Genomic DNA, 16329 nt, shown 5'->3' on the forward strand with positions numbered 1-16329 from the left:
AAAATAAAAATAAAAATAAAAAATAAAGTCACTTTGGGCCGGTGTTGAGAGTGAAACATTGGATTATCTTAATGTGATTTCTTGATTACGTTGATGTCATCATATTTACACAAACAAATACCAATTACATCTATATTTAACATCAAATCTACACATTTTTTTCCTTTGTTCTCATAATGTTCCTTAGCAATGAAAACCAATCTGAAATGTTTGTAGTTGAAGATGCTGACAACCATTATATATCAATGGATTTTGGTTCAACCATTTGGCGAATTTTTGTTGAAAAATGCCTTTTATCAAATTTTCAAATAAAACAAAATTTTCAAATTTTTTTCATATTTCTGTTCTCCCTAATATAACCACACTGAAATGAAAATAATATCATTGTTAAGGTTCTGTTTCCATTTCAGTGAAGTTTTATTAGTGAGGACAGAAATATGAAAAAAAATATGAAAATTTTGCTTTATATGAAAATAAAACAAAAGGCATTTTTCAAAAAAAAAAAAATAAGCCATTTGGAAAGCATTGTTTCTTTTAACAAATTTTCTTTCCCATTCTTCACTAATTTCTTTAATTTCGCATTTATCATCTTTGCTTCGTTTTCTCCTCTGCATGGCATGATCGGATAAAAAATGAAATGTGAAAACAGTTCGATAAATATTTGATTATTAACCAAACAATTTTGATGATATCTTTGAATGCAATTTTGTCCTTCGAAAGCAAAGGAATTTTTATGCTCTCTTCAATTTCTTCTTGCTTCTCGTTGTTGAAAATTTACGGTCTTCCATTATGTTGCTTATCTCTTCCTTTATTCAAAGAAAAGATGTGTCTGAACAATTCTGTAGAAGATTATAATACTGATAAATTAATGTTTTCGTGTGAAATTTATTTTTGGAAAGAAAAAAAGGTCATTTGTTAAACTTTGGATTTTAATCAAAGAAATTCTGATGTTGCGAAATCTTTTGAAAGTTCAGATGAAGAAGGAAATAAAGTTATGTTGCCTGAAAAATCATTCATAATGGCTTTGCTGACCTTTCGTTAAAAAGAAATAACTTTTCAATTTATTAATTTCGAAAAAAGAAAAAAAAATATTAATAATAAAAAATAAATTGAAAAGTGCACGTTATTTTTAATTTTCAATTTCATCCATTTATTTTTTAATTTTTCGGAAGTTTTTATTCGAAATTCCCATATTTTGTTCCTATCCTGATATGCCATGTCTCTCCCGACTTTTCTTGATAAAAATTCATTCAGAATAAATAGAAGGAAAAAATATGGTTTCAAAAACAATTGATACAAGATACTGTAAGTGGGCAGATAACGACCAGGAAAAAAATTCGATTCATATGTTTTTTTAATTTTCGCTTCAACCAATGAATGCTATTTTGATATTTCCATAGTTATTTTTGAATTAAAGTGATTCAAAACCGAGATAACCTATTTTTAAAAATCCAACAGGAATTTTTGTTTTGAAAACTTTCCCACCTTTTTATTAAAAAACCTTTATCTGTTGATTTTACAAAAAGCTTTCGTCAAACATAACCCTAATAAACACATTGACAAATGAAATATCTTTATTTCCAACAAAAACCTAAAAGAAAGTTTCTCTCTTATTTATCTTAGGTGTTTGATCATTAGATTTTGATAACTGCTGCTTTTTAAAATAATGAAAATTTTCAGTTTTTTATCGAATATTTCTCCTATTTGAGAATATTAACATCTGAAAATAGGTTTTTCAAGGTCAATAGTTCTTCTTTCAGACAATTTTTATTCAGGTCGCTATGTACACTCTTACCATAGATACTTCACCATACGCTTTTTCTATGATAATACAGATATCGCATAAAATACAGGACATCGCACAAAATACCGGACAAGATCGATTTCACAATAACTGCAAGAGGAATAAATCTGTTTATTTTCCTCCAAACACATCTCATTTATACAAACTCATTTGATAAACGAGACTTTCAAAATATCCTCATTTGTTCTCAGAGAAAATTTATATCGAAATTTCGGAAAAACTCAAAATTCTATTTCTCCGAGATTTCAAAAATTATTTTTTCTGAGAACAAATGAGGATATTTTGAAAGTCTCGTTTATCAAATGAGTTTGTGTTGATGAGGTGTGTTTTGAGGAAAATTGTCAGAATTATATCTTTTGCAGTTATTGTGAAATCGATCTTGTCAGGTATTTTGTGCGATGTCAGGTATTTTATGCGATATCTGTAATTGCATTCATGATTTTCATTCAGTGATCAAATTTATCAATAAAAGTTTTTTTTTTTCTTTTTTTTCCTTTTTCTTTTTTTTTTCATAAAAGGTTTTATGATGAATCATGATAAAAATGATCCAATTTGATAAGATAGAGAAAGAAAAAATTGAAAATTCAAAAGAATGAATTTTGGCGAGAATTTCAAAGAAATGTGCATTTAAGAAATAAATAGTTTATTTTTTCCTTTTCGATTATTTCAATAAAGAATAGTCTTTTTCCTCGATAAAACAAATCAAAATGTTTCTCATTAAAATATCTTTTTCACCGTCTTTGTTGAGGCTTTCTTTGTCTGTTTCAATGGAAATGATAATAAAACTTAGAAAGTTTAAAATCATTTAACAGAAATTATTCATCATTTTATTCCTTTTATTCCAACAAATAAAAATTTCAAAGATGAAAACATGATTTTGGATTCTGTTCAATCACGCGAATGATAATAATTCCAATATTCTTTTATTTTCTTTGTTTTGACAATTACTTTATCATTTGTTAAATGAATAGCATTCAATTAACATTTTCCACTCCTGAAACACCACTTTGTTAAAGTTAACTGAAACAAATATTAAACATCTTCGTCTGATTTAATCCGCACTCTTGAATTAGATAATTATTTCTAAAGGTGAATGCAATTCGAAATCAAAGACAATAATTGCAATAAGTCAAATGCTTCAAATAAAACGTTGTTATGAAAATATAAAGACATGATTGCACGCATTATGCAACTCATCCAAAACAAATAAATATCATGCATTTTTCACTTACACGCGGGTCGCTTTTTCAGTAAGATCTTCCTCTCTGAAAGATTCATCAACCTGAAAAATGAAACATTTTTCAAAATAAAATTATTGGATAAATTCATAATACATAAATAAATATCATTTAAAATAATATAATTGAACATATTAAAAAAGGCACACATCAAGATCATTTTGAATTCCAGTGAATGCCGATTTGATAGCGCTTTTTGCTGATGCATAAAGCATACGCTTGCGAACTGGTGTTGTTGAAGGTGTGTACAATGAGAGGAAAATTTTTGTTCTTGTTGTTGTGTCAACAGCATATTCATGATTCACAATAATATATCTTGGCTCATTTTCAGGAAGAGCAGCTTTCAAATCCTAGGTTATTTTTTTTGGAAAAGCAAACGCAAATAATAATTATTTAAAATATTATTATCAAAATTTTTTACAAAATAATCTTCACACAGCAAAAGTCTTTCCTTTTTCTCCTTCAACATCAACAACAATGTCCTTGTCATTTTGAATTTTGTAAATTACATAGTACAATTTGTGAGCAAATTTGAACTCATTGAATTTGGCAACTGCTTCGTCTGTTGGAACAATACCAATTTGCATAGCGATTCTGCAAAATACCGATCATAACCAATTTTCAATATTATCATTCAAACGTAAAAGGGAATTTTTGATCTTTTGACAAATAAGTCCATTTTATTCATGAAGTTTTCCTTTCACATAAAGATATGAAAATGAAAATAATTTGAGAAAATGTCCAACTTTTAAAAAAAGAAATGATAGAACTTCTTATTCTGTAAAAATTGAAAGTTTTTCTAAATGGAAGTTACAATGATAATCAAAAATGAAGTGACATTCTAAAAATATAGAAAGAAAATTTAAATCAAAGAAATCTAAATTAACATATATCTAAAATCCATCTATATTTTCTTAAAATATAAAAATTATTGAAGATTTATTCAAAATAACTATCTTAACGGAAAAAAAATCTCAAATTCAACTAACAGCCAATAACAAAATATGTTAACGCACTTCAATAAAAGTTCAAAACAGCACTCTAAATTGAAGCCTGAACACGCCGATAATTCACTTCCTCATTTTGGAAGTGCAAGTTCCAGCACCATCGACAGCATGCATCCACAAAAGATCCCAATGTTGAGTGCTGCTGCCATAAAGCTGCCTCCCATTGCCCTCTCTGAATCGTCAGTCAGATCTGTGCAGGCAAGCGCCCTGAAATAAAAGTCCATCCACCCAATCGCCACAAAAGATGTTAAAGGGGAATTTCAAATAAGATTGATAGTTGAATGAAACATTAAAAATTTAAAAAAAAAGACAAAATAAAATGAGAGGGTGCAAACATGATGATTGTGCCATGATATCCATTTGACAATGAGAATATCGCATAGACAACACAAATAAGCCACAAATGCTGAAAGGCCTTCACATAAACAGCAAGAAAAAGAAAGAGAGCCAAAGCCTAAAGTGGAATGAAAGAACAACAACAAATATGAAATTATTTGTTATTTTTTGTTATGACAAAAAATAATACTTTTAAGAGAAAAGTGTCAAAAAATATTAAGAATCAAAAAGCATTTCCTTTTAAATCCCCACCAAACTCTCTCTCAAATAGCATCTTCATCATTTTGATTCAACGATGCTTATCATCTTTCATTTCAGCACACAATTCTGGCTATTGACACAATATTCATTGCTTTTGCAGACTTATAAAGAGGACAGCAATCAGGAAAGAACCGAGTCGCAAAATCCCCAACGGTAAATATGTTCAGTTTGATGTACTGAAATAGCATTTCAAAAATTTGAAGTTTCAATTTCCAAAATAACAGAAAAAGAAAATTGATAGAAAAACAAAAAATAAGTTTAAAAAAAACATGAAAAGAGTTTTTCAAACAAATCAATGAATATTTATCAGATATCTATCTTTTTCATTAAGAAAAAAAAAAAGCGAACAAAAATTCCTTCTCTCTCAATTCATTTCAATTACTTTATCCTCTCGTTCTCACACCGTCCATAAGCTCCGTGACCATTCTGTGTTGAATAGATCGTCTTGCACGTTGATTGCCAGAATAATATTAGGATATATCAGCAGAGTCCAGAAATAACAGTTAAATATCGCCAGCCCCCACCATCGCTTCTTCTTTGCTATGTGCCACATCTGCTTGGCGAAATCTTTCATCACATGAAATATGGATGCACAAGAAGTGGAAGAAGAAGAAGAAGACGACGATTCTGACATCACAGATTTATCAGTGAATGAATAATAATTTCTGTTGCCATCAGAAAGAGGAGAGGATGAAGTGACATGTGATGCTCTTCGAGGTGAAGACGAGCTTAAAGCAGACGAGGCTGGTTGGGAAGAGGAATTTGAAGTGTTAGGAAGAACCGATTCTAATTCAGTTGTTGATTTTCCAGATGATTCCTTCACCGATTCTTGAGAATTAATTGAACTGCTTTGACTGTCCAGGCCTGATCCATCTTTCTCTGAATCAATGCACGTGCCTTCTTCAACCCTTTCTTCAGAAAGAGAGCTGTATTTCCATGCATCGTCATTTTTACTGGAGTCACCATCTTTCATCAAATCTTTAGAGTAAGGAAGGAGATGCAGAAGAGCTTCTCCAACAAGCGCTAACATATTTATAATCGCAGATGAAGAAAAGAACGTAAGTCCAATAACATCTGTATTGTCTCCTGGAATAGATATGTGCAAAATCAATGGAATAAGACTTATTAGCCCTTCAATTCCTTGACCAATCATAATCGCTTGCGTGTGCCATGAAGAGAAAAGGCTTCCCAATCCAAATACTGTAACATTTAATATGCCAGTTATCACACCGCAAATGATGCTCAGAAAAACCATCAAGACTATCGCTATCACAGTTTGTGAAAGAAATGTGCATATGAAAGGAATGACGATCATCAAAATTGCATTCAATAGAATTGGTATCGAAATAAATAATGAAAAGTCAAGTGAGCCTGCTATTGCAGTGCAAAAAATCATCACCGGAAGACACCCAATGTTGTATCCAACGAGCATATACGACATTGCATGTTTATCAGGAAGTCTTTTTTCAAAAAAATCAGCCTAGAAAACAAAGAAAAAATATATATCATTTCAATAAAAAAGATGTTTAAACGAATATGCAAATAAAAATGACTTATTCCTTTGGATCAAAGCATACCGCGCTAATTATACTATTCCACGAAGAAAGCATTGCCATTCCAAAAAACACACAAATTATAAAAACAATTTGAAACTTTATTAAAAAATATGTAAATAACAGATTTATCAGATTTGAATACATTATCTTTCCGCTTTGGAGGCCGCTTTTCTTTTTCCATCGTTTTAGTTTTTTAATTATGTTTCTTGTTTTCAATTTTAATGTTTCTTTCATTAAAAATAATAAAACTCATCACAAACAAAATAAATATTTGTTTATTTGAGCAGTGAATGAAAAGTTGGATCTAACCTTAAGAAAGTTTTTATGACATCGAAGCGACTTCCACAGTTTGTTTCTGCGGTACTTTTTGCTGAACAAGAAACAAATGGAAAAAAACATGTTCGACGCATGCATCCAGAAGGCTTCATATCGCAAGAGCAGTTTGATTCCAATTTATTTTAAACAATTTTTGATATTTCCAAATATTTGATTAAAATCAGGTCTCAAGCGATTGCAGATTATATGATTCCAGATGGAGTGTGATTCATGCTCTTCATTAATTTTTTGTTAACTTTTAACATTTTTATTCTGAAATGTTTTATCTTATCAGGGTATTTTTTTAACTTCGTTGTTTTTCCAAAAGAAATTTCCAATTTTTTCACAGCTTTTTGTCAAGATTCTGATGCATCCTATTTTATTTTGAACCATTCTCATTTTGCATTGAAACATATATGCGAGAAAGAATCAACAAATTCACAGTATTCAAAATCAACAGTCAGTCAGAAGATTATCGAAGAAGAGCAAAAATCAAAACTGCTAAATGAAAAATGCCAGAGTGCAACAGAAGATCGTGAGCAAGACGCTCAACTTGAACATGAATCTGAGACAGATTCCCACTCTGAGTCCGAAACAGAATCAAAAGTTGAATCAGAATCAGAACAAGAAATTGAACCAGAGCCGGAGATTTTAGTCCCAAAGCGCACCTATCCTAAAAGCGAGCATCTGGCAACAGTTTACGAATATTCACCAGAAATCGAAAACTGGCATCTTTTGGATCAACCAGATGAAATTGGAGACTTTGAAAATGCAAGGCTTTCATACCATAAAGTTGTCGTCACTGATCAGATCACAATAAGCATTGCCGAAGAATCAGAAGAGAAGAAAGATTCATCTTCAGAGAATGAAGATGAAGGTGAAGGAGAAAGCAAAGAAGGCAACGATAGCGAAAAATCCCCAAAAGAAGCATTAGAAACAAGCAAAGAACCTGCCTTGAGTTTTCCTATTCACGAAAGCATCAACTCGGCAAGGCTGACAGAGACGCTGATTTCTGTGTATGCCACAGCGGAGAGGGCGATCAGCTTCTTGTTTGAGGATGTGGAAGGAGCAGACGTCTTTATGGGGGCGCTGGAGCAGGTGAATGCGTGGAACGAGGAAGACGAAGCAACGAGGGTGAGGCTTGTGATGGAGAGAGAAGCGAGAATAAAAGAGAAGGAGGAGAAAAAGAAAGAGAGAGAAATGGAAAGAGAACGGAGAAGAGAGGAGAAGAGGAAGGAGAAGGAGCAAAGGAGGTTGCAGAAGGAGAAGGAAAAGAAAGAGAGAAGAATTGCAAAAGCAAAAGAAGCTGAAAATGCAGAAGAAAACGAAAAGGACAAGATGATTGAAAAAGAATGCACTGAAGAAGACAAACAGACAGACAGTGAAGAAAAAGAAGTGCAGAAGGCAGAATTGACAATTTTGTATGAGAATCAAAAGCCTCTTTTCTGTGTCAGCATCATCAAAAGGAACGACGAATCAGCAAATGATGGGTTTGATGCAACTCTTTCAATCAGAAATAACTTCATCACCTTTTAAACAATTTTGTAATTTCGTTTCCATTATTCATTATCTTTTGTCTAATATCAATTTTCTCATTTATTTCTTCGCTTTTATTTCTTTTTCCATTCATTTTCTTTCCTTATCAAACAGCATTCTTCTTCGTGCTCTCTGTATCTGCTCCCCATATCACGAGGCGACATCCACATTTCCTGTGCTTCTGGCAGACATTCTACGCCATTTCTATTTCAACTTCACTTCTTCTTCTTTTCTCAGCAAAATTGCAACAGTTTTGAATGACACGTGGAATGCGAGGATGAAAAGAAGAGAGGCAAAAGAAGTGAGAAAGAGAAAGAGAAGAATGATAAGTGCAGAGGAAAAGAAAGAAGAAGAAGAAGGAGAAGAGGAAGGAAAAGAGAAGAAGAAGAAGAAGAAGGAAAAAGAGGATGAGGAGGACGAGGTGGATGATGAAGTTGAAGTTGAAGAAGATGAAATGGTCTGTTTGATGAAAAAGCGATGGAGAGAGTATTTTTCTATTCGAAAGACGTTTCCTGTGATGAAAAGAGCAGAAGGGAAAGGAAATGAAAATGAGAGTGAAGAAGAAGAAGAAGAAGAGGAGGAGGAGGAAGAAGAAGAGGAAAGAGAAGAAGAAGAGATTGGCGAAGTGAAACAAGAAAAGGATAAAGACGCAACAAAAGATGGATTTGAGCAAGCAAACAAAGAAGATGGTTCAAAAACTGATGAAGAGCAAAAAGAGACTCACATTGCCAACCAAACAAAGAAGAATCCAAAAAGCAAACATAATTCATCATCTTCTTCTGCTTCTTCTTTGAGGAAGCTTGTTCTTTCTGAGAACGCTCTTCATCTCCAGGCAATGCTCAATGCTGCCATGTCTGTCTCTTCTGCTCTGCCTTCATCTTCTTCTGCCTCCTCCTCCTCTTCCTCCTCCTCTTCTTCTTCTCTTTCTTCTTCCACATCTCATCTTCCTCCTCTTTCTGACCCTTCCTCCTCCTCTTCCTCCTTCTCTTCTTCTTCTTCTTCTTCTTCCAGTCTTTCCTACAACCCATCTTCCAAATCTCTTTTTTCCTCTTCTTTTCCTCTCTCGGTTGAGCTGAAGCATCCATTTTATGTCTCCCCTATGCCTCCTCCCCCTCCCCCGCCTCTTCTCAGCCAGTTTGCGAAGGATGCAAATAAAACACCAAATGCGAAAAATGAACAGCAACACGAACAGAAACAGGTTGAATTGAATCAGAATCCGTTTCAGCAGCAGCAGCAGAAAAAGAAGGAGGAGGAAGAAAATGAAAAAGAAGAAGGAAAAGAAGGAAAAAGTAGAGAAGAAAGTGAAGAGAACAAAGATGATAAAAGTACCAACAATGAAGCAAATGGCATAACATCTGAATCGAAAAAAGAAGAGTCTTCAACAGAGCAGAATGAATGTGCTACTCCAACTGCACAAAAGACAATTCCATCATCACCATCAATATCATCAACATCATCATCATCTTCTTCTTCCTCTTCTTCCTCCTCTTCCAAGCAAAGCATCACCAAACCTCCTCGTCCAAAGCAGAAGCCTCCACCACCTCCTCCTTCTTCTTCCCTTTCCTCGTTCAACAGCCAGTCGCCTTTCCCTTTCTCTGCCATCGTTTCCACTGCCACACAATCTGGATCTTCTCCTTTTTCTCCCTCTGCTTCTTCTCCTTCTCCTTCTTCTTCCTCTTCTCATTCAACTGCTTCTCCTCTTTCCCGCTCAATGTCTGTCTCATCGCCCTTCCTGTCTTCTTCCTCTTCTTCTCTCTCTCGTCCAAGATCATCCCCAAAGGGAACCTTGTCTCTCACTCCTCTTCGCCCTCAGCGCAAACCAATTGCTCCTCCTCTTCGGCGCATCTTCATTCTTCCTTCTTCTCTTTTGAGAGGACAGTTCGTATTCGACCTCAGAGACTTCATCAGATCTACCCCTCTTTCTCAGAGAAACACAACTTCTTCTTCTTCTTCTTCTTCCATTTCAAATTCTTCATCATCATCTTCTTCTTCTTCTTCTGCATCTTCTTCAAGTCACTTTAACATCCCTCGTCCAAAGGCTCTGCCACCACCTCCTCCAACATCTTCCACAGCATCTCCATTGGCTCGTTCATCTTCCATGTCCTCTCCTTCTCCTTCTCCTCTATCTTCTTCTTCTTCTACATCTTCATTGTCTTCTGTGTCTTCCTTCTCATCTTCAACATTGTCTTCCTCTTCTTCTTCTTCTTCTGCTTTGTCCACTCCAAAACACAGCACACGCCCAAAATCCATGTCACTTTATGCTTCTCCCTTTGCCTCTCCTCTTTCTTCTTCTTCTTCTTCCTCTTCCTCTTCCTCTTCTTCTTCTTCTTTCACTCCATCGCTTTATTCCTTCCTTCTTCCTGAGCCTGTCACCCTGACTTCTCTTCTGAAGCAGTTCAAAGCGTCGTTTATGACGATCGTGACAGCCATCTTCATGGGGAAGCGTGTGATGATATACGGCGGAAACACTCTTTCTTCATATTCTGCTCAGTTCTTGTCTGCTCCGTCATCTTCTGCGGTTCAAACAATTTCTTCTTCTTCATCTCCGTCTTCTTCATCTTCATCTTCATCCTCTTCTGCTTTTTCATCTTCTTCTCCATTATCAACATTGCCACCTGATTCAACTTCTTCTTCTTCCTCTTCTTCCTCCTCCTCTTCTTCTTCTTCAGTGACTGTCTCCACCATCACCCAGACCGTCCTTCTTCTCTCTTCTCTCTTTGCCCATCTCTTTCCTTCAGACGCCTTCCTCACACAGCGCTTCTTCCCTATCACTTCTTCAAATGACCTTTCTTTCTTCCAAGTCGAAGGATATGTGGCTGGCGTTGTTTCCCGCAAGATTGTCGACAGAAAGAAAGAGAAAGAGAAGGAGAAAGAGAGAAAAATGAAGATGGAAAGAGAGGCGGCTGAAAGCAGAGCGCTGAAGGCTCGCAAATTGGAAGAGAGGAAGACGCAACTGGCACAAAAAGGAGAAGAAGCAGTAAGGCAGACAGCAAATGGGAATGCAATTGCAGAGAAAGAACCGAGTGTTTTGTCGAATGAAGAAGAAGCACAAGATAAAAATGATGAAGAGACAAAGGAAGGAGTTGAAAATAAGGAGGATGCGAAGGAAATAGAAGCATCTGAGAAGAAAGAAGAAAGAGAAGCAGAAAAAGAAGTTAATGGAAACAAAACTGAGGGAATGCAGAACAATGAAAGTGCAACATCAAACGGAGAAGCCGAAAAGGTTATCAGCAAAGACAACAAGCCAATTGAATCTGACAACACAAACAAAGCAGAAGAAGCGAGCAAAGCAGAAATAGACGAAGATTGGGATCTGCTTGTTGACTTGGAGAAAAGCAAAGTGGAGTGGAGGGAGGTGGAGATAGAGAAAGCAGCAGGAGGGGTGTTGTCTGTGCTGGCTGATGCAGTTGCCACGTTTGCGAGCTATTCGTTTGAGAACGAAGAAGGAGGAGACCAGAAGAAGAAGGGCGAAGAGACGAAAGACGGAGGAGAAGGAGAAAAGAAAGGGAAAGATGTTTCTGTTGAGAATGGCAATGAGGAGAAGAAGAAGGAAGAGGAAGAGGAAGAAGATGATGATGAGCATTCAGAATATGAAGAGTACGATGAAGAGGAAGAGGAAGAAGAGAACGAAAAAGCAAAAGATGCCAAGAAGGAAGAAGAAGATACAATGAAGCCGTCTCTTCTGTCAGAAGACGAGTCACTCCAGAAATCTGAACAAAAGGAGACTGAAGCAGATGCACAGAGCAATGAAAAGAAGAAGAAGAAAGATGAGTTAGCAAAGAAGCAAAAGCACACAAGCAAAGGAGGAGCAGCCAAAGAAAGCAGCAAGTCTTATTCGAGTGCAGTTAGAGTGAAAGCGCCGAAAGGGCCACTGGATGCGATGACAGACGAGGAAATCTCAAACAATGTCTTTTTCATGTCAGATTCTGTGTTGCTCTTGAGAAGAGACACCGCTGCATCTTCTCTTCAGTCGTCTGCGTTGGATTCAAAGAGCGCTTCTTCAACACAATTGTCAGCTGCATCCATTCATCCATCATCATCATCATCATCATCAAATTCAGCACTTACTGCTTCAACATCTCCGAAATATCATTTCCTGAATGACTTTTCCTCTTTGAGAGTTGTTCCGCAAGTGAAGCTGTCATTCCCTCTGTTCCGTGTCCCTCCTCCTCTCCTCCTCCGCCCCATCACCTCCATCACCACCCTCTTCTCCACCGCGCCCTGGGCATCTTCTGATGCGCTGTTCATCAACAAAGTTCTGAAGGGCGTGGAAGAAGACAACGGCGAGTTGTGGGCGTGGAAGATGATGAGAGAGAGGCTCACACGAATGGCGCTGCAGGCTGTGGGCGCTTGGCCAACAGTCCGCTTGTGGGAGCACAAGGAAAGCGCTTTTGAGAGGATAAAGAGAATTGTGGAGGAAGAAGGGAAAGAAGAGAAGGAAGGGAAAGAAGGGAAGAAGGATTTGGAGGCAGAAGGAAACAAAAACATAAAGAGTGAAAAGAAGGAGGCTGATGCAACAAATGAAAAAGCAAGTGACGTTTCAGAGGTGAGCAATAAGAGTGTTAATGGCAAAGAGGCAGAATCGGCCGAAGACAAAGAAGCACAAAGACTGAAGAAGAGGCAGAAGGAGATTGAAGAGCACAGACATCTGCAGAATGTGATTGAATACGAAAGGAAAATGAAGATATGGCTGAGAGAAGAGAATGACGAGCTTAACAGAAACAGAATCCGCTATGCTTCTTTTCGCCATTCGTCAACAGGAAAGATGTTTGAGCAAATGATTGGAGAAGAAAAGGAAAGAGAGAAAGAGGCAAAGGGAGGAATACTGCAGATGTATCAGTGCGTTTCATTGCTTCAGGTGTGTTCTTCGTTTATTAAAGATGAATTTAATTCAGACAAAACAAACAAAATGAACTGTTTATAAATTTATGTTGTTTTTCTTTGTGTTTCATTCAATTATTCAGGATCGGCCTGATTTGTACCCATTCCAGACGTTGGAGTGTGTGAAAGCGATCAACAAAGCACTTGACACCCCACTCGGAATTGAGAATGTTTGAATATTTCTTCTTCTTTTTCTTCTTCTTTTTTGAAGTATTATTATTTCATTGATTGCTTCTATCAATCTAATTATCTCTCTCTATTTTTAGCTCATTTGCTGTCTTCCACCACACAAAGGCGGAGTTAATGTTTTGATGTCGCTTTTCTTCCATGTTTCTTCGAGTGTTCGCTCGCAAATAACAGAAATTATGACAAAGCTCCAACAGAATTCTGTATGCATCACATTTTGTTCTAATTATTCAGAATAACTAACATTTTTCATATCTCCTTTGAATTTTTTGAAATGATTTGATTTTCTCTTTTTATCTTTTTCTTTCTTCCTTTTCACTTCGCAAACAGGTTGGGCGGCTTTCGATGGATGCCTTAAATCTCTTTTTGTCCATTGCAATCTGAAACATTTTGGTTGAATTTAAATTATAAAAAAGTATTTTCTTCCATTTTTTTTTCCGTTCAAATATCTTTTGAATGCAACTTGTTTGGAACATTATTCACCATTTATTATAATTAAAATTATTATTATTATTATTCTCTTCCTGTTTAGTTGTCTCTTTATTCTTCCATTTTCTGCTGGAAACTGAAAAATAAAATATGTGTTTATTGGCTGATATTTTCTTTGGATTAACACTTAGCAAAACATTGAACCCGAATGATATTTCTTTTCTTTCTTATTTCTTTTTTTATTCATTTGCTTAATGCTGCATTTCGGGGTACTATCCATTCCCTTTACAAGAAATGAACACCTAAAAGAAATTCAGGTATTAGAAATGAGTCATTTAGAATTACATAAATAAAACTTTGTTTTTTTGAATGTCTTTATAAAAAATAAGTTATTTTGGTAAAATGAAAAAGATTTTGTAAATTTATTTTAAAAACTTCACATTGTTCACTTTGACATTTGATGTCATTTGTTCTATCTGCTCTCACCAGCAGTGTCGTTTTGGAATCCGTCTGTGTCTTTTGACTCTCCATCCCACGATGAATTATCAGTTCCCCAGCTGGCGCTTGAAGAATTATCGCGGCGATCTTCCTCTCCAGAAGAAATAGGCTCGCTCTGCTGCACTCTTCGGTCCATTCCTCCCGCTGGTGATCGGCCGCGAGATGATGATCTGTTCCATTGAGGAGATCTTCTTGATGGAGATCTGGGAGATGAAGGTGAAAATCGTGGAGGTGAAGCATATCTCCGTGGGGAAGAGCCTCGGGGAGAGTAACGGCGATGCGCAGAACTACGACGAGGTGGATACGACCTTCCAGGTGACGTATATCTTCGATCAGAATCATATGGAGAATAAGGAGAACGATTGCGATATCTTCCACGACTTGAACTTCTGCTTCTGCTTCTGCTTCGTCTTGGACTTCTATATCGATCCCAATGTCTGCTATCTTCTCTATCCCTACTTGTACTCCGATATCTCCTTGATTTCTCATATGGGGACGATCCTCTCCTATAGTCGCCACGATCGCCATATGAGCCTCTTGAAGGACTTCGTCTCCTTCGAGATCCCGAATCACGCCTAGGTTCAAGACAATCACGAGATAGATGTCCCTCTTTCCCACAGTTAAAACAAAGAGTGGTCCGTGAACGTTCTCTTCGCGGTTCAGGGCAATCGCGAGCAAGATGACCTGGTCTTCCACAGTTAAAGCAATTTGTGCCACCTTCGCTTCGTGATGGCCTTGACCGAGATGGTGCAACAGTAATTGTTGAACCAAATAATTCTTGATGATCCATATTTCTTATTGCTTCTGAGGCGTCTCCAGGATCGCGAAATTGCTATAAATTGAATGGAACACAAGACCACACCGAATAAACATGCAATTACACAAAATAGGAATAAAAAACGATCCAAGGACCACAAATTTGCATTATGTCAGGAATCAAGAACAAATCATGGGCATTCAGAACGCAACTTTCAGGAACAAACCAAGAATGCATAACCAGTTTTAATGTCAATTCTTTCTATTGAACCAAACGTAGAAAATTTTTTTTCAAGTTCTTCAGATGTGATATCACGAGGCAAATTGCCAACATGAAGGCGGCATGGATCTGTCATTTTTGATCTTGTTGCATTATTTCGACATCAGTTTCAATCCACGCACGAATTCTCCTTCTGATGAATTATTTCCTGATGAATGATGGCTATTGAAGATAAACTTACAATTTTGAAATGCTGAACAAATTTGATTGCAATAACCGTTTTTCATTCATAATTGTTTGATCTTCAAAAAAATTTTTTTATTAAATAAAATGAAAAAAAACAAAGATAAAAATAACTGACTTTTTAACTTATTGTCAAGACAAAACTCGAAAAAATAACCTTCTTTCTTTAAAATATCTCAACTCATTTGGTTTTTATTAACATTAAATTTTTTTGAATTTATGTTTGAATTTTTTCAAAACCCCCAATAATAAAAGTCAAATCAAAATTCGATCAACTCCAAATTTTTTAGACAAAAATCAAAAAATATCTGAACTTTTTTTTTAAAATTTATTTTTTTTCGTAATGATTTTTTTTTCAAATATTATTTTACTATCTGAATGAAAAGAATAATTTTACGGATAATGTTCAAAAAAATAAATCAATAGATTTTCACACAAATAGATCAATCGTATTTTTCTAATTTATTATCAAAATATATCAAAGCATTTTTCCCTCAATCAATGCAATTTGAATCAGTCATAATTACTTCATAATCCTTCTCATGAAATATATCGCCAGCATCAGGAATTACTTCAATTTCTGGAAGATCAATTTCTTAATCTACAATAACGGGTTTTTCTTTTGGAACAATTCGCACGTTTTTGCAATATTTCAACAAATATTGTTCATGCTATGTTTTTAAAAGCATTATGAGCAAGCAGTTCGCGATAAACATTATTCTAGCACCTTTCTTTGAGGGAAATACTCTGAAAAGAATTAACATATCAACGGATAAATGCAAGCACCTGTTTGTCGGTTTGCTATCAACATTTTGTGACATACCGTGATGCAAGTGTTTCATAAATCTTTTGTATTACGATCACTTTTCCACTCATAACTTTTAACAGTTATTTCTGGAACTTTTGTGTTATGAATACAGTGAGTGCTTAACCCGATCCGAGTGCAAAACCCGATCCATTTTCTAAACATTTCTGAATCACTCGTTAGACTGAAACTTTCATTTTTTTGGAATTGATTGGCTTGATTTCTTGCAAAATGACTTACCCATGCTAAACTTGACAC

At 35.6% G+C, this 16329-nt stretch overlaps 4 protein-coding genes across 4 annotated transcripts; 1 reads left to right on the forward strand and 3 right to left on the reverse strand.

Moving 5' to 3' along the window:
- Positions 1 to 2380: 2380 nt before the first annotated feature.
- On the reverse strand, positions 2381 to 3655 carry MONOS_14103 (cofilin/ADF). The gene is made up of 3 exons (XM_067866878.1): positions 3480 to 3655; positions 3192 to 3392; positions 2381 to 3086 (listed from the first exon to the last, which is right to left on the reverse strand). The coding sequence occupies exons 1-3, from the start codon at positions 3627 to 3629 to the stop codon at positions 3033 to 3035; spliced, it is 405 nt and encodes a 134-aa protein (XP_067720016.1). The 5' UTR covers positions 3630 to 3655; the 3' UTR covers positions 2381 to 3032.
- Positions 3656 to 4120: 465 nt separating this feature from the next.
- MONOS_14104 (putative Equilibrative Nucleoside Transporter (ENT) Family Protein) lies at positions 4121 to 6455 on the reverse strand (the record flags this gene model as incomplete). Its single annotated transcript, XM_067866879.1, has 7 exons — positions 4121 to 4256; positions 4385 to 4503; positions 4709 to 4822; positions 5050 to 6126; positions 6224 to 6298; positions 6345 to 6373; positions 6452 to 6455. The coding sequence occupies 7 exons, from the start codon at positions 6453 to 6455 to the stop codon at positions 4121 to 4123; spliced, it is 1554 nt and encodes a 517-aa protein (XP_067720017.1).
- Positions 6456 to 7597: 1142 nt separating this feature from the next.
- Positions 7598 to 13864, forward strand: MONOS_14105 (uncharacterized protein; the record flags this gene model as incomplete). The annotated part of the gene is made up of 5 exons (XM_067866880.1): positions 7598 to 8007; positions 8168 to 12911; positions 13018 to 13104; positions 13201 to 13323; positions 13451 to 13864. The coding sequence occupies 5 exons, from the start codon at positions 7598 to 7600 to the stop codon at positions 13502 to 13504; spliced, it is 5418 nt and encodes a 1805-aa protein (XP_067720018.1). The 3' UTR covers positions 13505 to 13864.
- A 26-nt stretch (positions 13865 to 13890) lies between these two features.
- On the reverse strand, positions 13891 to 15169 carry MONOS_14106 (putative RNA-binding protein 4). Its single transcript, XM_067866881.1, has 2 exons — positions 15031 to 15169; positions 13891 to 14879 (listed from the first exon to the last, which is right to left on the reverse strand). The coding sequence occupies exons 1-2, from the start codon at positions 15157 to 15159 to the stop codon at positions 14022 to 14024; spliced, it is 987 nt and encodes a 328-aa protein (XP_067720019.1). The 5' UTR covers positions 15160 to 15169; the 3' UTR covers positions 13891 to 14021.
- Positions 15170 to 16329: the final 1160 nt, after the last annotated feature.

This window comes from Monocercomonoides exilis (assembly GCF_001643675.1).
Source record: "Monocercomonoides exilis strain PA203 chromosome Unknown scaffold57-524287, whole genome shotgun sequence".
Taxonomy (NCBI): Eukaryota; Preaxostyla; order Oxymonadida; family Polymastigidae; genus Monocercomonoides; species Monocercomonoides exilis.